The sequence below is a fragment of the Drosophila melanogaster genome, chromosome X (assembly GCF_000001215.4).
Source record: "Drosophila melanogaster chromosome X".
Taxonomy (NCBI): Eukaryota; Metazoa; Arthropoda; class Insecta; order Diptera; family Drosophilidae; genus Drosophila; species Drosophila melanogaster.
In genome coordinates this window covers 21284455-21307395 of record NC_004354.4, presented here as the reverse complement: position 1 = coordinate 21307395, position 22941 = coordinate 21284455, and the positions used below count along the sequence as shown (strand labels likewise).

Sequence of the window (22941 nt, the reverse complement as noted above, 5' to 3'; positions counted from 1 at the left end):
AATAATCCCTGGGGAAGTTCATAGGTTCTGGGAAGCTCTGCACGTGCCCGCATTCATTTTTCATTTGCGTGCTCGTTTCTTTGACACATTTCCGACTAGCAATTGATAATTAATTGATGAACAGACAGTTTAGCTGCAGGACCAACATTGAGATTAAAAACTACATTATTAGAGTACTTAGTGCGAGCTTTTGAGTTTAGAGTTTTTGGCAAGGATACTATTTAAAAATAAATACTACGCTTTACGTAGATTTGAAACTACTTTCAAAATAGATTTTGAACTTTGTCCATTAGCGCGCGCGTCCGTTATCGATAGACCAATAATCGATGCTTATATTTTTGGCGTTAGAATATTTCTAGCTCTTACTTTCAATGCCAGCTGACGTAACAGTTGTTATTCGTTCTCTTTGTTACCGCTAGTGCTGCCCAGATTTTTGCTTCAAAAAAGCTGCTTTAAAGGCTGCACAAACTCAGAATGAATAAAAAATTGCTATTATTTGCGTGATGCTTCTTCTTTGAAACCCAATAATAATGAATTTCGTCTATTCTAGAAAGATTTTGTTAGTCCGTTTAAAAAATGTTGAGCGTTACTTATCATAGAACTAAATCTACCGCAAAGTAGACCAAAGCTAGAATCTAACTGCTCAGCTCAGCTCTGTGCTCTGCTCTCTCCGCTCTCATTGTTGTTATTAGCTGCCTAACAGTTCGTTTCGTTTCATTTTGTTTGGCATCTCCGGCGGCGTTAGAAGTACTATTAGCTTATCATTATTTTCTTGTGTGTTTCAGTGTGTGTTAACAACAGCTGTTAAGCCCCTAAAAACAAATCAGGCAAATTATTGATATGAAAAATATTAAATAGAAGTGCGGACGGCGTTTTACTAATCGATTATTATGAACTTTTGGTCAGCTCAATGACGCAGCAAGAGATAAAAACTAATAAAAGCTAAATATTCGTACAGCGCACATATGTATATATTGTTTATGTTTCGCGGTGTTAGTGCGGAATAATCATTAGACAGCCGCACAGTGGGCGAAATCCGAATTATTGCCGCAAATTCGCCGGTTCGTAGTTGTTGCTGGATATCTTTGCCAAAACGCAAGCACACACTTGCACGGTTTGTCTGTATAACGGTGCATACACACATTTTCCCGGGCGTGAATTGTTGCATGCGCATCCCCAAGTGATGCAGTCATATTTACAGTTAGACGGCACCGCCGTTGAACTTTGACCGTTGGGGAATGGGCTGCTAAATGTGATCGCAAGAGTTTGAATTTAATAACACCCTTAACGAAGAAACCTACGTATGCATTATATTTTAAGGAAACAACTAAATTTCTTGAAGTTTTATGTTTATCTTTTCATAACTCTGTGCATATGTAAATAAATATATATATTAATTTAAGTATTCATAAAAGTGAAGTGAAAACTCATATTATAATTTCTTTTTTGTTAATATATATGCATATGTATGTAAATTTTTGCAAAATTAATTCAAAAATATTTGAAATCAACCGAAGAGGTTCAAGAGTGTTTGCTTTAAATTAGTTAAAAGAATCCTGGTTCAGGGCCTAATTTGATGAACCGAAGCTGTGCAACCCTGTTTATGTAAAACATTTTGTTTTTGTTATCCTTCTAATATATTCCAATTTCAGTGACAGTGCAAATACGAGTGCAAAAAGGGCAAAGCGTCAGCATAAATAATTAATCGCAATTGCAGCAATTTGATTGGCAATTGATTATGCAGTAATTTTCAATGTCGATGTAATTTTTATCACTAAGTGGGCTCTCACTTAATCGCAAGAACAACAAACAGTACAAAACAAACAGAGTTGCAATTGCAATTATTGCCTTCAAAACGTTCACGGGGTAAGTGCAAGAGTAATTGAACATTATCTAATTTTCCATGGCTAGTTCCATGTTATTAAAATGTGATTCACGATCATTGGGGATATACATATTCTCATTTTCGATTGAAAATTTTCTTTTCAAATCAAAAACAAGGGCATTCCTCATTGTTATCTTAAGAGAGCTTTGTATGACAGTATGTTCTTGCAAAGATATTGCTAGTATGACTAAGTCTTTCAACTTTACACGTGTTTGTTGTTAGCTGTCAAACTTCCTTGTATCGATCAACAGCGAGTTTAACAGATTGCTCTTCAGACCCTTGGGAAGTGAATGGGTAGCCTGCTGTGGGTTTATTGAATTCATGATAATGCCACTATTATCACCGCAATCCACTGTGCACGAGAAATGCTACATGGGCCGTTAGATTGGCCAATCAGTTGGCGATAGTACAGTACTCCTTCTTTTATGTGCGTCACATGTCAAAATGTCAGGTGCCATTAAAGACACTCGGTGATTCATCGTTCCAAATTAGTCAGCAGGTGAGAGAGAGGTCCTCGTGATGAATGGAGCTCTTATTGCTTTCGGTACATTCTGTGAAACAATCCATATCAACATTCCGCATCGTATTGCTATTGGGGGCCCTAGAGTCTAATACTCGTTTTATGATTCAAGATCGCCCTGGGCGAATTATGGCATTTCGGAGCGTGTCGGGGCCAAAAAAAAAGAACAATCCTTCGAGCCGGACTTGAACCAGCGACCTATGGATCTCTGCTCTGTATTCTGCATTCAATATGAAACCGTCTACAGTCCACCGCTCTACCAACTGAGCTATCGAAGGTTGTGTCTAAAACTCTGCCCCGCTGACATTGCTTTATTTTAAATTTCTATATAATATATATGCCAGCTACATATGCTACAATATATGCATCTCATAGCTTACCTTTCACTTTTACTAGTTCGCATGGCTTCATTTTCGTAGCTTTTGTTTATCTGCTCGGCTGGAGCGCCCATCGCACCTTCGATAGCTCAGTTGGTAGAGCGGTGGACTGTAGATGGTAAATCGCAATGGCAGAGATCCATAGGTCGCTGGTTCAAATCCGGCTCGAAGGATTTTTTTCACTTTAATTTTATTTTTTGCACACAGCAAAGAGATCATATTGCTGACCTGAGAACATCGGACATTTAAATTAATGTAACAGGAGAGAAGTGGCACTTTCGTTGCTTTTGATCATGGAATATTTAAATATTTTTGCTAATTTCTATCGTTATCCCAAATAAAAGCTTAGCAACGAGTAACTCGATAAACGACTAGCAATGCAACCACTCACACCTAAATTCGTAACATATAGTTTCACCATTCCCAGGCCGTGAGAATTTTAATTTTTCTGATACGTGTCCATTCGGTACAGAACGCGTACAGTTTACTCCAAACATTTATGGCCCAAAACGTGCATGAACTCTTGAGCAAACAATAAATTTAAAGCAGCGATATAATACCACGATGTCATAGTTACCGTTTAAATTAATTTGCGATAACACCTTCGCGAAGAACAGGTGCTCGTGCGAATTTCTACGTATACAATCAAAGATTTTGGCAGCACGGTTTTTAAGAATTTTCCCAAAGTACCGTTCTGTCTAATCGCAGTAGTCAATTGTAAACTTCTTCACCATCTTCACATGACCACTCAAAGTTCGCATAATCCAGACAAACAATTAACCGTAACCAACTTGAATCATTCAACGACTTTACTGGCGAACGTAAATCACAAAAGTGATCCTATACGATAAGAATGTGGCTCAAAGATAATGACAACGGCCACGCGTCCCGTATGATTCACCTTAAGGTGCTGCATTTGTTTAACTAGAATAAGAAGTTCTAAGGGCTTCGGAATTAGTCATAGCACGCACCTTCTGTAAGATGTTTTGATATTTAATATCATATTATGTTTTTTGTTTTTTTTTTTTTTTAACGGCTATGCCAAGGTCATTTTGGCCGTCACGCCCACAATTTTCAAAAATGCCCAAAACTTATTTCTATCGATAATGCAGAAATTTCACCTTATTTATATCTTGTCTTGCCACTGTGCGAAAAATAATTTATATAATAAATTAAATATAACCACCAAAAAATTACCGAATCCTTTGGATACATAGTATCTCGTTTTTTGCTGAAAACATGCATAACTAACATCAATTGGGAACTCTCTCTCTTGAAATGAAGAGAGAGAATGTGTAGCTGCAATAAATGCTTATCTTTACATTCAATATTCATTGGATACGGTTAATAAAAATTTGCTCAAAGAGCTCAAAGGTTTTGTTTTATAAGTCTTTGGGCTTTATGAGTCCTCTATCTGTTCTTATTGGTGGTATAGTTTAAGTAGTTTTAAGACCGTGCCAATAAGCTATTTGAATATTTGAGTTATCACCTCTTTAATCGAGTAATTAAATTTGCTTTTTAATTAGCCAATAGTGATGACATGAAATAGCGGGTAATCCATTACTGCTAGATTCACTCCTGATATTGGCGGTTTATGGGGTCGCAGTCCTTTCCTGACCCGATACATCTCAAAATCGAACGCGGACATATGTCTGTTTGTACCAAAAAAGAGTTTGGCCTTATCTTTTTTTCAGGCAGGCCGAGACAATAAATGCTATTTGCTTTATTGACCTTCTATAGAACACGGCTAGATTGCGTTCTACTGAGAAAAAAGGAAGATTGGCCCGCGTTCGAAATCAGTTCGAACAAGTCCGCTCGTCGATACGGTCGAGTGTCCCCTGGAGTCCGCGAGTTCCCGGATTAACGATTTACCAATTTACCGAGTTCCCGAGCTTAAGTTCCTGCCTACCCATTCAGACCAATTGTTTTTTCTTTATTTGTTCTTGTGCCGCGGCTGTGTGATACTCTTTGTTTGGCTAAGCTTCGGGTAAGTGTCGGTGCTTGGCAGGTGCAAATGCCACACCCATCGCCAACTGCCCAATCCGCCCTCGGATTATCATATCGCTAGTACACCTGTCGCTGACGTTTGCTGGATTTATGCCGCTATATCTATGTTTATTCCTGGTCTACACGGGTTTGTGCGTTAGTGCTTTCTCCGCCGGATAAGCGTATGGTTCGCAATAGGCATTAAAAAAGTATCTTCCTAATTCCGGACAAGCAAAAGCCAATCGATTGTGCAAGCAATCATTAAGCAAAATAATTCGAAATCGATACATATTGTTATCTCAATAAAAGTGTTAAATTACACTGTACAGCCGTTTAGCGCTTATACGCTTTAAAGCAAAGACATACGGCTTAAATAGTGTTATTGATTCACGGTATAGATTGTACGTCTTTTAAATTTCAATAAAAACAAAGAGTTTCAGGGTATCAGGCTATTCTTTACAGTAGTATTAAAAAAAAAAATAGTTTTCACCAATAATTTCAACAGAAATAGAAAATTAGGAATTAATCAGAAGAGCAACGTATCAATCACAATAATAATTAAAATAAAAATATAATTTATCCTATAATATTCCTAATGTAAAAAGCTTACATATGTATGTCAACGTTGACCTATATTTTAAAGTATTTAAAAAAAAGAAGATCTGTTCAAGATGCAATTCAGCGAGATATCGTGAATCATTTTCATATTTCCGACAATAATAGACGAATTTCCTCGACAGCCGTCAACTTATCGTATTATGTGTACATTCAACTTTATTTTATGCGAATCATCCTTTGATCAGCAAGTTTTTTCCATTCACGCCCAGATACCTAATGCTTTAATCAGAACCAGTTGCCAGACATGATTCCATTTTAATTTTAGTTCCAGTTGGTAGCAGCCAGCTGCCAATGAATCTGATTGTAACAGATTAATTGTTTCTAGCCGAGTTATACATATGTATGTACCCAGGTAATTTTAAAACAAAAGCTAACTTTTGTTACTAACGATCTTTAATAGGGTATCAGGCCATAGGAAGATTAAAATACCAGACATTTTGAGTGCATTTGATAATGCAAACTGAAATAGACCAATAAATGTGTATTTTAAGTTCAATAAAGCGTGTATACATATTTATGGTAGGGGGGTAAGGTAACTGATGGAAACGAAGGTAATGCGAGTAAAACAAGAGAGAATGCAGTGGTCGACTGCCGCGACTATTAGCTACCCACTATTGCTCATATGCAAAACTGGAATGATTTCGCATGTGAAAAACACCTGTGCTTTTCCAATAAACTTTTCGTAATAGTTGAATTTTAACTACTTTTGAGATGGATAAGTCAAAGAAAACCGCGAAATAACAATGGTGTTATACGGGTATATGATTTATTTATGTCAGTAAATGTGATGCACAATCTTAGCACTTGACATTGAACAATCTATTGTTATGCACTTACTAAAATGAACGTGGTTAGTTCGTGTGGCATTTAGTTAGTTCCGTAAACATGTAAATATTATAAACGATTATTTGTTTAGATAATAATTATTTGGTTGAAGTCATTCATAAAAGAAAAAATTCCCATAATAGACTTCAAATAAAATTGAAGGGGTTTTTAAAACTTATTCATGTATATGTTATGCTAGTTTTAAGAATGAAAAATCAGAACAAATAGTTATGTACTATATATAGAATACGGGGCATTCTGCATACAAATCTATCCGAATATTTAGACGTTCAAGTTCGAGTATCCCGACTATCAGATATCCATCCGTTACTCAGCTAGTGTGAATGCTATTTCGAAAATTTCATAATTTTTCTGGAATATCGATAGATATTGGGGAATAAAATGAGAAAAAATTTAAAAACTGTTCAAAAGTGTGGTCGTGACCTGTTCGGCGATAGGCGTTAGATTGGGCGTGGCAAAAAGTTTTTTTCTTTGGCAAAGCGATAGACATTTACACGACTAATAAAATTATGAAAAAATATCAAAACATTTTTCAAAAGTGTGGGCGTGGCAATTTTGGGTAGTTTTAGAACGTTAGAGTGGGTAGAGTGGTAAAAACTTTTTGTTGCAAATCGATAGAAATTTACAAGAAATGTGACATATTTTTCATCCAATCTAGTATACCCTTTTACACTAGAAGTAACGGGTAAAAAACATCAAGGTTAAAAAAAAAACTTCTTTTTTTACAGATCCATATTTTAACCAATTTTAATGTCGGGGTAATCTATAAAAACCCAAAAGCCAATCGAACAAATCTGCAAAATGGCAAAGGTCACAAACTGGGATAAGTTTGTGCTGCTTTTGTGGAAGAACTGGACCCTCCAATGGAACCACAAGTGGCAGATGGTTATAGAGCTGGTGCTGCCAGCGATATTCTCCCTGCTCCTCGTTCTAGTCCGCACCTTGGTGGATACGGAGCAAAAAGGAGTCCGGTATTATAATGAGCAGAACTTAACAGACCTCAATCTGCTGCAGTGAGTTTTTACCATGATATCTCGGTAACTGTTCTTGTCCTGGCATTTTATTATTTTTTATTTCATTGTAAAAATTCAATTATCTAAAGCTCCCTAAGCGCATTTTATGTAATTGATTTAATGTTATTATGCTTTTATTTGCTTTAAATAGGTGCTGTATTTGCTACATTCTTAACTTACTTAATTTTTTCAGTTCTACTTTACGATGATTTATGTTATATATTCCATTTAAATTTACTATAGCTTTACAAGTTGTGATTGGCCATGACATGTTCACCATGTCTTTATATTTTTAGATTTATATCTTCTTCTTAATATTTTAGTATTATTTGGGTTGATAGTCTGCAGTTCAGATTCTGCTTTATTATAACGCCTATAATGCAGATCTTAATAGTAATAGTTTTCTTTCCTATCTTTATTGGCTTATATGCGAATTTTTAATTTTGCTTACTAATGTTCAGGGCAATCACCCCTCTAGATTTTCCTATATCAAATATATGTAAATGTTTTTTGTCTTGTTCTGGCCACACAAAACCTGAAGACATTCGTTGCATAGATCGTCCTACCTTGGCAAGCTCATAGCGCTGATTGCACCCAATCGACGGAGGTAAACAGATCCAAAATAAAACAGAACACAAAAAAATAATATTTAACCTACTTAACCGGTCACCCTAACAAATGCAAATAACAAAATGCAACATTTTGGAATGTTTCACTTGCACGTTTAAAACCCAAAAAAATCCTAATACACATCCTAAAACACAGGTACAAGTTTAATAAGAAAGTGATAAATGAAATTTTTTGTAGTGATATAAAAATTTAAAAGTTGTAGCGCTTAAATAAAAAATTAAGATAGTAATCTGCCATATACTCGTATTATATTTTCTAAACTGGCAGCAACTTTAAAAAGAGCGTTAAGATTTCGATCATTGTGTGATTTGTTACACTTTAGTACCTTTCTAAAATGATCTTTTCATGCACTTAGACAGATATGACAGATATGCATATATATTATTTTATTTATATTGCTACCAAGTGACACGACAGTGTCGAAACGATTAGGGATTAATAAAATAATAATAACAATAATTGAAATTCTTGAATTATAATAAAACCTGCACTCCCATCTTAACAATAATTCATTCAAATTACTAACCATATGTGTTATATGCGTACTCAGAACTCATATTAATGCCGATTGATTTGCAATGTTTAGGAAGAATGGCGGCTTTTCAAAATTTGAGTTCATCCTGTGCTACTCGCCCGTCAATCCCGTGTTGAAGAAACTGGTAGAAGAGGCGTGGCAGAGCCTTGGTAAGAACAAAATCTGTGAGTCGGAAAATGCCACCCAACTGGAGTTGGATACGGTCAGTAAGAACGCCTTTGCTGGCGTTCAGTTCGACGATGCCTGGGCGAATCTTACGGAGAATGACCCTCTACCCAATGACTTTCATTTCGCACTGAGATTCCCAGCGGAGCTGCGAACGGCGACGATTGCCATAGCAAATACGTGGCTAACGATGCGGCTGTTTCCCACAATCGATTTGACTGGACCGCGAAACGAAGGAGACGATGATGGTGGCATTCCGCCGGGCTATTTGCGAGAGGGATTTCTGCCGCTGCAACACAGCCTGTCAATGGCTTATTTAAGACAAAAATCGGGGGAACAGGACCTGCCGAATGTGGTGATGAAACGTTATCCGTTTCCCGCCTACATATTTGATCCTCTCCTGGAGGGCATGTCCTCGATAATGTCGCTGATCATACTGTTGAGCTTCATTTATCCCTGCACGTACATCACTAAGGTAAGTGACTATGCCGGGATTGTGGTTATTGAACTTAGCGTCTCCACTCACGGCATTTCATTCACTTGCAGTACATCACCGCCGAGAAGGAGAAACAGCTGAAGGAGGTGATGAAGATCATGGGGCTGAGCAACTGGCTCCATTGGACCGCTTGGTTTGTCAAGTCCTTCATCATGTTGACCATATCGGCCATTCTGATTGCCATTCTGGTCAAAATCAATTGGTCTGAGGATGTAGCCGTACTGACGCATGCTAATTTTACGGCTTTGGTCTTCTTTCTGATAATATACATCGTATCGAGCATCTGCTTCTGCTTCATGATGGCCACATTCTTCTCAAGAGCGAGCACTGCGGCCGCCGTTACGGGCTTAATTTGGTTCATCGCCTACATTCCGTATTCATTTACCATAAATAGCTACGACGATCTGAGTCTTTCATCCAAGCTCGGCTGGAGCTTGATCTCAAACACGGCCATGGGCTTTGGCATCAAACTGATCCTGGGCTTCGAGGGAACAGGAGAGGGTCTGCAATGGAGCAACTTCTTCACGCCGGTTTCCGTAGATGACACGTTGACTTTGGGAGCCGTGATGATAATGATGCTGGTATCGTGCGTTATTTACATGATTATCTGCTTGTACGTAGAGCAAGTGATGCCGGGTAGTTTTGGTGTGCCCCGCCCCTGGAACTTCCCGTTCACCCGCGAATTTTGGTGCGGCGAACGGGAGTACACGGGCGTGGAGGACATTCCCAATGGGCATGTGGAGCAGCGGGATCCGAAGGCCTTTGAAACGGAACCAGAGGGCAAGCATATCGGCCTGCAGATGCGACACCTTAAAAAGCGTTTTGGTAATAAAATGGTCGTAAAAGGACTTTCGATGAATATGTTTGAGGATGAGATAACGGTTCTTCTTGGTCACAATGGAGCCGGCAAAACTACGACCATATCGATGCTGACGGGCATGTTCCCACCAACGAGCGGGACAGCCATTATAAACGGCAGTGACATCCGCACCAATATCGAAGGTGCCCGCATGTCCCTGGGCATCTGTCCACAGCACAATGTCCTTTTCGATGAGATGAGTGTATCCAATCACATTCGATTTTTCAGTCGAATGAAGGGACTGCGCGGTAAGGCCGTGGAGCAGGAGGTGGCAAAGTATCTGAAGATGATCGAGCTGGAGGACAAGGCGAATGTGGCCTCGTCTAAACTTTCTGGCGGCATGAAACGCAAACTGTCCGTTTGCTGCGCCCTCTGCGGAGACACAAAGGTTGTGCTGTGCGACGAACCGAGCTCAGGCATGGATCCGTCGGCCAGGCGTCAGTTATGGGATTTGCTGCAGCAGGAGAAGGTGGGACGCACCCTTCTGCTGACTACTCACTTTATGGACGAGGCTGATGTGCTGGGCGATCGTATTGCTATCATGTGCGACGGTGAGCTTAAGTGCCAAGGAACCTCATTTTTCCTGAAGAAGCAATATGGATCGGGCTACCGATTGGTAAGTGGAGTTCAGAATTTATTTTATGGTAGATGTACCTATAAAACTTGTGATTCCCTCAAGATCTGTGTGAAACGAGATGACTGCGAGACGAACGAGGTGACAGCTCTTCTGAACAAGTACATTCCGGGCTTGAAGCCGGAGTGCGATATTGGCGCGGAACTGTCCTATCAACTGCCGGATAGCGCCTCTGCTAAGTTTGAGGAGATGTTTGGACAACTGGAGGAACAATCAGACGAACTGCATCTAAATGGCTACGGCGTGGGCATCACATCGATGGAGGAGGTGTTCATGAAGGTTGGCGCAGAAAAAGACAATACCGGCAACATAAAGGACCAACACGAGATTATGAACGGAGGCAGTGGATTCCGTGGCGAGGATGACAACGAATCTGTACAGTGTAAGCAGTGTTTGAACTCGATCTTGGTTCTTGGACTCTTGATAAGCTCAATTAACTGTTTGCAGCGGACGGGATCTTCTCGGAGAATCGACGACTGCTTCAGGGATTGCAGCTGCTGTCGAACCAATGGAAGGCCATGCTTCTCAAAAAGTTTCTCTACACGTGGCGCAACAAGCTCCTTCTGCTTATCCAAAACATTATGCCCGTCTTTTTCGTGGTTGTCACCATTTTGATTATAAAGACACAGGGAACTTTCCAGGAACTAAAGCCCATTACCATTTCGTTGACTCAATATCCACTGGCTGTAACTGTTTTGGATCGGTCTAATGTGCAAAACGGTACTGGCTATGAAATAGCTAATAAATACGAGGATTTGGCTCGTTCCTATGGTAGTAATTATGGTCTGGAACTAACAGGCACCCAGGGCTTTGAGGTAGGTTATCTTTAATTCTTGTCTTCTTGGCTCTTCCTTACGCATAATAATATCTTAATTTTAGGACTATATCCTGGATTTGGGTAAAACGATACAGGTGCGCATCAACTCGCGCTATTTGGTAGCCGCCACTATTACCGAGTCCAAAATAACTGCCTGGCTGAACAACCAGGCGTTGCACACTGCTCCCTTGACTGTGAACATGGTCCACAATGCCATTGCCGATAAGCTTTTTGGTTCATCGGTGAAGATCCAGGTGACAAATGCACCATTGCCGTACACGACCAGTACGCTGCTCTCTCAGCTGAGCACGGGCAATAATCTGGGCACCCAACTGGCCTCCAATCTGTGCTTCTGCATGTGCTTCGTGAGCTCAATATATATTCTATTTTTGATCAAGGAGCGAGAGTCCAGAGCCAAGTTGCTGCAGTTTGTGGGCGGCGTGAAAGTTTGGACCTTCTGGTTGTCGCAGTTCATCTGCGATTTTGCATCGTACATTGTGACGGCTCTGATCGTGGTGATCACGATTGTCTGTTTCCAGGAGACCGGCCTATCCACTTTCGGAGAACTGGGCAGATACTATTTATTGTTACTGCTCTTTGGATTCGCCGTGTTGCCGTTCATCTACATTATGTCGTTGTTCTTTAGGGAACCGGCCACAGGCTTTGCTAGGGTATCCATTGTTAATATCTTTTGCGGCATGGCCCTTTTTATTGTGGTCGTGGTGATGTCCTCGGAGTTATTCGATACGAAGGATACTGCGGACATATTAGGCTGGATATTCCGAATCTTTCCACACTTTTCGCTTGCCATGAGTTTGAATAAGGTCTACACCAATACAGCGACAAGGAATGCCTGCGCCAAGGCCGGAGCCCTTCCACCCATTCTCCTCTGCGAGTTGGTGCCACAATGCTGCAGTGAGTATTTTACTTATCTATACCCGTAATTAGCCATTCTTAAGAACGCCTTATGTTCCACATTGAAACATTAACATTAGATAATCAGTTAGGTTGGGTAGAGTTGATAAGCCAATAAAGCATAAGAGATGGCTAAACACCTTAAAGACGTTTTAAGTAAAACAAATTATTATCCTAATTATTAAAGTAATTCCCCAATTTCAGATTTAAAGCCGTACTTCGCTTGGGAAGAGCCTGGCGTTCTGCCTGAGACTGTGTACATGGCTGTCACCGGAGTCGTCTTCTTCCTTATCATTATTGTGCTTGAGTTTAGATTGATCAACGAATTGATGTTCAAAATCCGTCAATTGATATCGTAAGTTATGGCCACCCCGGGACATGTGTTCCATCTAATGACGTGTATCATGTTTAGTAAACCTCCACCGCCACCAACGGAAGGTCAATTGGATGATGATGTTGCTAACGAACGGGAGCGAATTCTGCAGATGTCCTCTAATGAGCTGGCCACCAAGAATTTGGTGCTTGACCGGGTCACCAAGTACTACGGCCAGTTTATGGCCGTTAATCAAGTGTCGCTTTGCGTACAGGAGTAAGTTGAATATATGCTACTTATTATGAACTTTTACCCATTTATTTTATAATATTTTTGTAAATACTGAAAGCTAAAAACTATGGTGTTTAAAAATGCATAAAATATATTTTTATAATCTTTTCTCGCTTCTCCCTTCCACAGAGTCGAATGTTTTGGGCTGTTGGGCGTGAACGGAGCCGGCAAAACGACCACATTTAAGATGATGACCGGCGATGAGCGTATTAGCTCCGGAGCCGCTTACGTCCAAGGCCTGAGCCTGGAGTCGAACATGAACAGCATTTACAAAATGATCGGGTACTGTCCGCAGTTCGACGCACTTTTGGATGATCTGACGGGTCGTGAGGTGCTCCGAATTTTCTGCATGTTACGCGGTGTCCAGGAGTCTCGCATCCGACAGTTGTCCGAGGATCTAGCGAAGTCATTTGGCTTTATGAAGCACATCGATAAACAAACTCATGCCTATAGTGGCGGGAATAAGCGCAAGTTAAGTACGGCCATTGCTGTGATCGGAAGTCCGTCCGTTATTTACCTAGATGAACCCACAACCGGCATGGATCCGGCGGCCAGGCGTCAATTATGGAACATGGTGTGTCGAATCCGTGATTCGGGTAAATCCATTGTGCTCACATCGCACAGCATGGAGGAGTGTGAGGCACTCTGTACGCGACTGGCCATTATGGTGAACGGAGAATTCAAATGCATTGGCTCCACGCAGCATCTTAAAAACAAGTTCTCCAAGGGCCTTATCCTCAAGATCAAGGTGCGCCGCAATCTGGAGGCATTGCGTCAAGCGCGTTTGAGTGGCGGCTATGCGCGAAATCCGGATGAACAGACCGTGCCCGCCCAAATGTCCCAGCGGGACATAGATGCCGTCAAGGAGTTTGTCGAGACCGAATATCCAAATTCTATTCTGCAGTGAGTTTATTTGTTACTCGCTGTTGCTTTTATATTTCAATCTTTTTTTTTTTCTTTAAAAGGGAGGAGTACCAGGGCATTTTAACATTCTACATTCCGTTGACTGGAGTGAAATGGTCTCGCATCTTCGGCTTGATGGAGAGCAATCGCGACCAGCTGAACGTGGAGGACTACTCAGTCAGCCAGACAACGCTGGAGGAGATCTTTCTCGAGTTCGCCAAATACCAGCGTGAGGATACGCGCGCCAATCAGTGAGCTAGCCCCCAAAAAGATCCAACACCCAGTTGATAACACCACATGGCTTCTTTTTAACGGGCTTCTTGCTTCCTGGCTTCATCTTCTGCCTGTCGCATCGCATCGCATTGCCAGCACCTAAACAAAACGAGCACCGCAACACCGCCAGAACATCCTATTTCTCATACACGACAGCACTCGGAGTAGTTAACCTGTCATTTTATTAATTTTGTTTAGTGATTTTTTGTTTGTAGATTTAGCCAACATCCTAACCTAATGTTAAAAGCTAACTCAGCTGCATGCGTATATTCCTTAAAAAGCTAACAATATCCCACTAACTAATGCCCGCCCTGAATGCCGAGCTGATGCTAACCGTGCTATGTTTGTTCTTTCTTTTTCCTTATGAAATTTGTCACTCCTATATCCAGTCGCCTCTCGGAATTGAGGAAGCTGTGCAAGTGCCTGCTAACTAATGAGTTTTGAACCAACTACCTGAGCGGGTCCGTTACGATCCGATTTTCACCTGATCTTACACTCACAGATAATAATGTTGTATACCAAAGCAACGCCGATGCCTGAACAGCTAACAAATAGTTTCTAAGCTCGACCTGACAATAGATAGCAGCTATTATGCCTTATTTCATTGTGATCATCTAGCGAAATTTGCACCAAACGACGAGAGATCTTTAATTTTTATGTAAATATATATATGTATATATATATATATATATATGTGTGTGTGTGTGTATGTATATATATCCATATACAAATGCTTGATATGCACGATTAGTTCCCAAGATCTTTTAGTTTTGATTTATTCTTTAATTTTCGACTTTTAAAAGTATTGGCCAGATTTGGCCCGAAACTATTCCCAGCGCCCAAAGGAAACTTGTTGCATATAGAGTAATATGTGTATTTATTTCGATGTACTTAGACCGGCTTACCAAAGCGTGTAAATAAGTCAATTTAATTGTGGCACAAACTCTACGATACATATGAGAATTTACAAACTATGTTAAATGTATTCTATATATATGTAAAACTATACGATTGAATTAAATTTTATCTAAATGTAAACTATAGCTCTTGTATTTAAGAAGGAAATGTGAACTTTTTTAAATCCGACAAGGCAATTCAATGAATCTTTCCAAGTAACTTAAAACAGACAGATAAAAACTGCAGTGAAACCAAACTATACTGTTGGAATAGTCCATGCACTTATGTCTTATGGATTGTCCTGATGTTGATCATAGGTAAATATCTGGAAGCCCACGAGCATGTTGCGTGTGATAAAGTAGTCCTCTATGTTCATTTCGAAGGCATCTTTGCGCAGTGTAAGAAATATCTCCGAGAAGGTGGTCGTGCCCAACGGCAATACAAATACCATCGAGTCATCTCTTTCAATTCTGGAAATGAAACAGCATCATTGATTTGAGTTCAGCTATTCTTTCTACAAATAGCCAAAGGTTAATCTCACGTGAGCACGGCATCGGGAAACTTGATCTCCATGAAGGCACTGAACTTCTTGTTTGGTGACATGGGAAAGTGGTTGATTAGGTTCCAGGTGGCCCGGGACATGCTGACATTAGGATTGACCTTCCTCTTGAATCGTACCTCCAGCTGGTAGCCACTCTTATAGTTCTCGGTCTCTGTGTCCATGGGCCGAATCATCCAGAGTTGGCCCTCTAAAAGAAGTGGCGTGCGCAGGGACAGTCGCTCGGCGTCCAGACCTGTGAGCATAGTGTACAAGAAACTGGACCCCATCGCCTGCATGGTGGAGGTCATCATCAGGATGATTCGCTTCCCGGTCGGATCCAGTCCAGCTGGTACACCGTCCACACAGATGAGATCCGGGGATCCCAGCACGGCGTAGGCAAAATATAATCGCCGGATTTGACCTGTGGTGCACATGCGCACTGACCGATTCCAGCAAGGGGTGAGTCCCACCAGACGGAGCAGTGCCTCCGACAATTCGCGGCCTATGCGGTGCCTGTGGCCCTGAAGCATGGCGTGAATGTACAGCAATTCACGCGGGGTAAACTCCGACGGAAGGCTGTCTTTTTGCGGACAGTAGCCCACCATCCGGTAGCACTGGACACGGTGGGTGTTCACCGAGTAGTCATGGATCCAGAGCTGTCCAGCGTTCATCTTTGTCTCATTCACCACCACCTTGAGCAGCGTAGTCTTGCCGGAGTTGTTTGCTCCCGTGATGCTCAAGCACTCCGATCTAGGTACAAATAATATTTATAAACGTTTGCTTACATTTGTATGTTATAGAATATGATTCAAACCAGAAAGGAAGCAATGTTATATGCAATTGCAGTTGTTTTATATTTTAACAAGGAAGCTATGAACGCTATAATCGAGTTATATAACTGTAAGACACCCAACTCAACTCACCTACTGGAAGTATAACTTCTAAATTGCTTTTAACAATAATAAAAAACAAACAAACATTAAAAATAAATTCGCGTTCGCATTGTCACTAGCTGAGTAAAGGGTATCAAAATAGTCCGGAAACTCGACTATAGCATTCTCTCTTGTTTTATTTTGTTTTTCTAGCCAATTTCTATCGATATGCTAAATGAATTCTAACATTTCTCCCTAGCACTGCCTGTAGCTGAGTAACGGGTATCTGCTAGTCGATGGAATCGACTGTCTTGTTTTAAATGTTATTACGATTAAATAATGCTTATTAAAATGTAATTCCACAAAGAATACTTGCTTGGCCAGAGTGAAGTCCAGATCTCTAAGCACGCGGTTTCGGCGATATTTGCTGACAATTCCAATCCCGACAGCGGCATATTTGCTGCGCTCCTCTTCATTCAAACGACTAGTGTGTTCTTTATCTACAAGAGCAGCGGTGTCATTAGATAAGATGCCAGGGAAAGCACGGCTTTCCTGGTTGCTATCCGGCGATTCATTCGTCCTGGTATCTAGACGACAGTCTGCGAAGCCCAAGATGGAATGATACTCGGAGACAAAGAGGCAAGCCAGAAGGATAATATCAAGTAGTGTCAATATCACCAGATCGTGGTAGATGCCAGCGGTAAAAGTGCCGTAGTTCGATTTTACTATAAAATATTAAAGAGATACCTATAGAAAAATTGTGTTTCTTATGGGGTACCATATACTCAACTGCAGCAATTGGGGATGCTATTGCACTTGAATACCTCGACGGAGGTAAAATTCACGACGGGATCCATGCAGATTAGCTTGAATTCGTAGATCATGAAAAGCTTGCATATAACTGTGGCCACCGTGTACATGGCCATAAAGGTCGGCTCGAGGAGCATAGATTCTGGATGAGTTCTATAGAATTGCGAGAAGCAGACGAGGCCGATACTGTTAATCCCGCATAGCCACAAAAATCCATAGCACGGGTTCCGGCACAGGCTCGCCATTAAATACGCAAGCAGGATCACCCAGAATCCTCCCAGCATCAATGTGACCGATATGTAACCTGTGGATGTGTCAATAGGCATGATCAAAACTCTGTGTGGCACATATCTATTGTATCAAGTCTAGTGATGATGGAAATCTTTGACATTTCCCATCGTCACTTAACCGACAGGCGTTATATATATTGGTGTTGGCATAGGATGGACATATCACCGTATAGCATAACGTCGTGGTTCGGATTCTCGTATAATGCCACCATGACCACAACGCACGCGCAGAAGATCAGCAGGAAGAGCAAGTCATATAACACCGTAAACGTCCAGTAGCTGCACACCCTGACTCCGGCCAAAAACTGTTGTTTCTTCAGCAAGCTTCCACGCTCGGTGATCATGTAAATCGCGAATGCTGGCCAAATAAATGTCAGCACGAAGCAAATGCCAAATGCTAAACAGCCACCAAATGTATGGCTGCTAGGCGGAAAGGTGTTAATGGCCGTCCGGAACGGCAGCGGCGCCAGGGTCACATCAATGGTGGCCTCCTCGTCGAACAAGTGCCTGCGGCATAAGAACTGATTAGGTTATATATAAGCACCACAGCGCAAATTGGACGTATCCTACTTCTGTGTGCATATAGTTTGTATCACTAAATAATTTCAAATGCAAAAACTATATAAACACTACGAGTATATTGCAATAAGTTACCACCTGAGTCACAAACAATTATGAGCTCGCTCAGAAAGTATGCGTTGCTGGAAAAAACTCTGATGCAAACCAAAACCCACCTGGCTACCGCATTGTGGACAACATTCAAGGCATAGGGTGCAGAGTGCAGTGGTATATTATTAAACCAGGCGGTGACGATCTTTTGATCGAACGTGGCTCCGAAAATGTAGCGCGAGTTGACGTGGGCGGTGAATTGGTTTTGGGTCAACAGGGCGTATGCGTTATGACGGTTTTTTGTCAGCGTCGCCACATGAGCGTCGTACCAATAGAGCAGCTCCGTGTAATAGGCGTGCATATCCTTGACATCCTCCTCTTCGGAAAAGAGCTCCACGAAGGCGTCCACAGTGTGCAGCTGGCTGAGGTTAAAGGTCAGCGGTTCCAACTCATAGTTCTTGCCGTAGATGAAAATGCTGGAGAATGTGCACACCGCGACCAGGGCCATGGCCAGAACCTCAAAAATCAATACGATCCAGTGTCGGTGGGCCGCAATCCAACGTTTGTAGATCACCGCCCTGGCATTGGGGTTATGTATTAAATACAAGGATATATATGTACGTAAGATTCGGCCAGCCGAAGTTTTTGTGGTAAAAAAAAAGTAGTTAATGGATCAGTAAGTTCAGCAGCTATTATATATATATAGCCATAACACTATTTAAAAGAAATACCTATTGATCGACCTTTTTTCAAAATATATGTATGTATATAGCTTTTATAGAGTATTGTTTTTCAAATACCTGCCATGCAAAAAAAACAGCTTCCAGCCAGTCCTTCGACCTTTTTCATTGGCCTCAGCCAGTGTGGAATAGTACTCCTCCAGCAGGACTTGCGCGTTTTCGTGCGATTGAAAAGCGCCACTTTGGTCATTGTCTTCGCATCCAAATCGCAGGAAGATTTCCTCCATCGACGTGTCCCGAATCCGAAAACTGACCACACCCAGCTGCTGCATATTCTCCTCCAGATCATCGATTAGCATAGGGAACTGATCCTCGAACTTGTTCTCCAGCACAAAGGTGACCTTGTACCCAATATCCCTCTCGATGCTCATGTTGGGCATATAGCTGTTCATCATGCCGAACAGTTCATCCCTTTTGTAGTTCTTCCCCTTAACGCAGGTCTGAAAGTAATCAAATGGAGTATTGATTAAACGTGTTAAATCGAATAGGATAGGATCAAATAATCACCAATCGATAGCCATGTCCGTACATATTCTTTAGAAACGGTTTCGTTCCGGTACACTTGAGCTCCCCGTTGGACATAATGGCCATGCGATCGGCAATGTTTTCGGCCAGAGCCGGCGAGTTGGACACCAGGATAATGGTGCGCTTGGACTTTTCCTCGTTAATCAGGTTCCAGACCAGCGACTGCGTGCGCTTGTCCAGATCGGAGTGAACGTCGTCTATGAGGATTATGGGACTATTACCGACAAAGGCACAGCAGATGCTAACCAGGCACAAATCGCGATCAGTGAGGGTGCGGATTCGTTTGGTCTTTAGGCCTCCGATTTGCAGGACGTTAAGAAAGTAGTTGGACTGACCATCGATCTCGATGTTATTGTGCAATCCCTTAACTCGGCAAATGAATCGTAAGTAATCAATGACTGTGAAGCCGGTGAGAAGCATGTCATGGCCAAATGCGATGCCCAGCTCCATTGAGGCCGCCTTCCTTTCGGTCTGTATATTGTGGCTGGATATCATCACAGTGCCCCGACTGGGCTCCACCAAGCCGGCTAGTATTTTGAGCAGTGTACTCTTGCCACAGCCATTGTGACCCATCAGAACGGTGACCTCGTTCTCGTATACATTCCACGAGAAGAGATTTAATGCCGGACGATCGTTTGTCGCAAATCGCTTGCACAGCTTCTTGATCTTTAGCTTGAAGCGCCGATGTGAGGGTTCCACCTCATAGATTTTCGTTGAGTTAACGCCAATGGCCTGACCCTGATGAGTGAAACTGTCCCCCCGTTCGTGGTATGGATCTTCTTGTACACTGGCATTCGTGTTGGGTTTCTTCATCTTCTTACCCGATCGGTCGCCACCCCGCCACATGTCCACATAGAGACCAATTGCACAGTAAACCAAAGCATTCAGCATGAAGATCCAGGAGCTCGCGGTTACCGTTATGTGGCCGCCGTCATAGTTGAGTCTGTACCCAGAGTCCTCCCACGTGATATGGACGATCGACTCCCGTTCGATGAGAAATTCAATCACCAGAGTTGCCACCACATTTGGCAGCGCATACGACACGTAGCGCAGGGCGTGAATATTGCCCTCCAAGTTGTTCGACAGAATGAAGGTGGGCACGTAGGACATTATCCACAGGATTGTCAACACCCGAACGGCGTTGAGAGCGTTCCGGAAAAAGGCAGCCACCATTATGGCAAAGGCAACGGCGGCGCAGTTGTAGCAGAACAGCACTAAGATCAGTATGTACCATGGTGTTTGGGTCAGCACCCCGTGGTCCTGGTCCCACCTTATCTGTACAGTGAAGAAATTAAAGTATTTGTAATCATAGCGATAATCATCGAACTAAAATTATATCTGCACTTCTGAACTTCTTTGCAAATGTAGACAAGAAAGCCAAGACTAAGGATATATCGTTTGCCAATTAAATCTGTACTTTACTGATCAAAGGTGGACTTCCTAAACGCATAAATCGTCTAGCTATAGTTAGTTTAGGTACAATTTATTAATTTCCCCTAAGTAGTAAAGTTATTCGGACAACTTCAGTTATTTCGTTAGATGCACATAGCACATGATGATATGTGATATTTTGAATGATAGTACATTTTTAACCTACCTTCAAAAGTGCTGCTATGATTAGGGAACTTATCATCTCGTATATCAATCCCTTGAGATACCACGACACGAAGTGAATGAGATTGCCAATGTTCATGTTGATTAGAAACTGGCGAACTTGGGACTGCTTCTCAGATACCACTTGCTGAAAATAAATAAAATAAGAAGCTTAAAATCACTGCAAACACGGAGTTGAAATCTTTTGCTTACCCAGACGAATAGCTGGGCTGGAAAGAGGAACCCTATTATGATTATAAAGGGCATGCCGTAGTTGAGATTACCCATCAGTGGATCCTGTTCGCGGCCTGTGATGGGAAAGCGTCTAATCTGAATGGTCGGCAAGGACTTGTGACTGGTCAGGACCAGGAAGGACTCGCTGACGGACTTCTGGAGCCGAATGAAACCCTCACGAACATAACCAACGAATCCGCCCTCATACGGCTGGTTCAGACGGGTAAGGACAAAAGTGTTCGGATCATCATTGTACAGAGTCATCCAGTTGGCCATCCGAAAGTCGCCGTCCAGCATCCTCAGCTCGCTGGGCAGGAGGATCGTGTAGTTGAGCATCGGCTGAATGTTCGAGTAGCTCTCCAGGGTGTCCTCCTCGAAGACTTGGTCCTCTACGAAGGGACTCCCATCGAAACAAAGGCCCGCGAACAAGCCGTTCTCGATCACCGATTCTCGCATCTCTTCGCAATCCTCGAAGCCCACCGAGGTCATCGGTTCGATTTGTTTCTGGACCCTGCGCATCATCGCCTGAAATATGCCATAGCGTTTCGGTGCCCAGCCGATGACTAGATGCGGAGTAAACGGGTTCCCCTTCACGTTGTAAGTATCGGCCACTTGTCGCGCCTTCTCCAGCTTCTCGACCATCTGCATCCAGCTGCGGTCCAGGTCGATCGGATCGTAGACCGTATCAGATCGGTGATTCACCGGTATGAAGAACCGCATCAGCACAGCCACGAGGGTAAACAATGGCGGCACCAGCAATATGACCAGCAGCTCCAACGGATTGGCCAGCTGCAACTTATGGTTCTTCCAGTTCATCAGTAAAAACTTGCGGATGTAGCTGCGCACCGTCATCGTTCCAGGGTTTTCAGATGGGCTCGGGTTCCATAAATGTTACGTTTGCTTTGATGCCAAACAGGCTACTGCGATGAAGTGTGAGCTGTGAGCTGTAAGCCGCGTTGAAAATAAAATAAACAAGAGAGAATGCTATATTCGAGTTTCCCGAATATCAGATACCCAGTTACTGAGCTAGTGTGAATGCGAACGCGAAATTTCAAGTAGAAATCATAAATTAAAAGTTATTAAATATAATATAATATAATAATATAAATATAAATATCATATAATAATAATATTTATCCTTCTTATCATTTTGCCTACGTTCCAACATCATTGATAATTTAGAGCTTCTATTTCAATGGAGTCCTTTTTTGCTGTCAATTTTCATATCCGCTCTTTTCGCTCGCTGACTTCGTTGGTCATCTTTGGTTCATGTGGCCTCCTTTTCGTATCACATACATATCGTGTACATATGTACATATGTACATATGTACATATGTATGTGGTATAGGGCGATAGATCTATCGTGTCAGTCGCATGTTGATTTTTGGCAACATGCAGGCGTATTTATTTATCCTTTGGCATAACATTTTTATTGCATTCTAAAGCAAACAAACGACAATAAAAGCTTTTACGTATATTCCTCCGGAAGAAAGGCCAGGGAGTGGGCATTAAAATGACACCAGAGTGCTTCCAAAAGAAAAATGAAAATGAGAAAAAATAGTTATAAAGTCCTGCCGAATGCGGGGGAGGCGCAAGATGCGATGACAGGATATTATCTTTAAAATTCAAAGTCAGTTCACTAGCACTTGCATTTCACTCTATCATAATATATTGTTTTGGACAAATTAACCGTGACTTTAACCAAAAAACTTTTGTGTTGGTTCAAAAACATGACTATTGGATTTCAAAATATA

At 41.8% G+C, this 22941-nt stretch overlaps 2 protein-coding genes and 4 non-coding genes across 9 annotated transcripts, besides 4 other annotated features; 4 read left to right on the top strand and 2 right to left on the bottom strand.

Moving 5' to 3' along the window:
* The first annotated feature begins 730 nt into the window (after positions 1-730).
* Abca3 (ATP binding cassette subfamily A member 3) lies at positions 731-15088 on the top strand. Of its 3 annotated transcripts, none has more exons than NM_134601.3 (13): positions 731-1061; positions 1653-1866; positions 6961-7245; positions 7787-7852; positions 8462-9050; positions 9122-10546; positions 10610-10946; positions 11012-11379; positions 11444-12296; positions 12501-12651; positions 12709-12885; positions 13030-13803; positions 13866-15088. In NM_134601.3, exons 3-13 carry the CDS (start codon positions 7034-7036, stop codon positions 14056-14058), a joined length of 5145 nt encoding a protein of 1714 aa, NP_608445.2. In that variant the 5' UTR covers positions 731-1061; positions 1653-1866; positions 6961-7033; the 3' UTR covers positions 14059-15088. The 3 variants fall into 3 exon arrangements, with proteins under 3 accessions (NP_608445.2, NP_001259765.1, NP_001259764.1); NM_001272836.1 differs by lacking the exon at positions 7787-7852 and having other exon boundaries at positions 731-1301; positions 13866-14240; positions 14466-14682; NM_001272835.1 differs by lacking the exons at positions 731-1061; positions 1653-1866; positions 7787-7852 and adding an exon at positions 4593-4769 and having other exon boundaries at positions 13866-14054; positions 14466-14682.
* tRNA:Tyr-GTA-2-1 (transfer RNA:Tyrosine-GTA 2-1) lies at positions 2576-2683 on the bottom strand. The gene is made up of 2 exons: positions 2647-2683; positions 2576-2611 (listed from the first exon to the last, which is right to left on the bottom strand). It is a non-coding gene; the product is annotated as a tRNA-Tyr (tRNA).
* Positions 2861-2955, top strand: tRNA:Tyr-GTA-1-1 (transfer RNA:Tyrosine-GTA 1-1). The gene is made up of 2 exons: positions 2861-2897; positions 2920-2955. It is a non-coding gene; the product is annotated as a tRNA-Tyr (tRNA).
* Positions 6632-6880: a mobile genetic element.
* Positions 9051-9121, top strand: mir-2535b (mir-2535b stem loop). Its single transcript, NR_047860.1, has one exon. It is a non-coding gene; the product is annotated as a mir-2535b precursor RNA (primary transcript).
* Positions 10947-11011, top strand: mir-1007 (mir-1007 stem loop). Its single transcript, NR_047858.1, has one exon. It is a non-coding gene; the product is annotated as a mir-1007 precursor RNA (primary transcript).
* CG1494 (uncharacterized protein) lies at positions 14938-22095 on the bottom strand. Of its 2 annotated transcripts, none has more exons than NM_001272834.1 (10): positions 21167-22095; positions 20958-21101; positions 19343-20635; positions 18896-19275; positions 18221-18673; positions 17653-17993; positions 17177-17500; positions 16763-17111; positions 15515-16264; positions 14938-15443 (listed from the first exon to the last, which is right to left on the bottom strand). In NM_001272834.1, the coding sequence occupies exons 1-10, from the start codon at positions 22037-22039 to the stop codon at positions 15263-15265; spliced, it is 5088 nt and encodes a 1695-aa protein (NP_001259763.1). In that variant the 5' UTR covers positions 22040-22095; the 3' UTR covers positions 14938-15262. The 2 variants fall into 2 exon arrangements, with proteins under 2 accessions (NP_001259763.1, NP_608444.2); NM_134600.2 differs by having other exon boundaries at positions 15204-15443.
* Positions 16511-16579: a mobile genetic element.
* Positions 16606-16694: a mobile genetic element.
* Positions 22096-22160: 65 nt separating the features above from the next.
* Positions 22161-22229: a mobile genetic element.
* Positions 22230-22941: the final 712 nt, after the last annotated feature.

Excerpts from the sequence above, each read along its gene's own strand:
- Abca3 (NM_134601.3), top strand. The coding sequence starts at position 7,034 with ATGGCAAAGGTCACAAACTGGGATAAGTTTGTGCTGCTTTTGTGGAAG. Across the intron at positions 10,547-10,609 it reads ATGGATCGGGCTACCGATTG|ATCTGTGTGAAACGAGATGA; the intron begins GTAAGTGGAGTT and ends GATTCCCTCAAG. Across the intron at positions 12,652-12,708 it reads AAAATCCGTCAATTGATATC|TAAACCTCCACCGCCACCAA; the intron begins GTAAGTTATGGC and ends TATCATGTTTAG.
- CG1494 (NM_001272834.1), bottom strand. The coding sequence starts at position 22,039 with ATGACGGTGCGCAGCTACATCCGCAAGTTTTTACTGATGAACTGGAAG. Across the intron at positions 20,636-20,957 it reads TCATAGCAGCACTTTTGAAG|ATAAGGTGGGACCAGGACCA; the intron begins GTAGGTTAAAAA and ends TTCACTGTACAG. Across the intron at positions 18,674-18,895 it reads CTGTTTTTTTTGCATGGCAG|GGCGGTGATCTACAAACGTT; the intron begins GTATTTGAAAAA and ends CCCCAATGCCAG.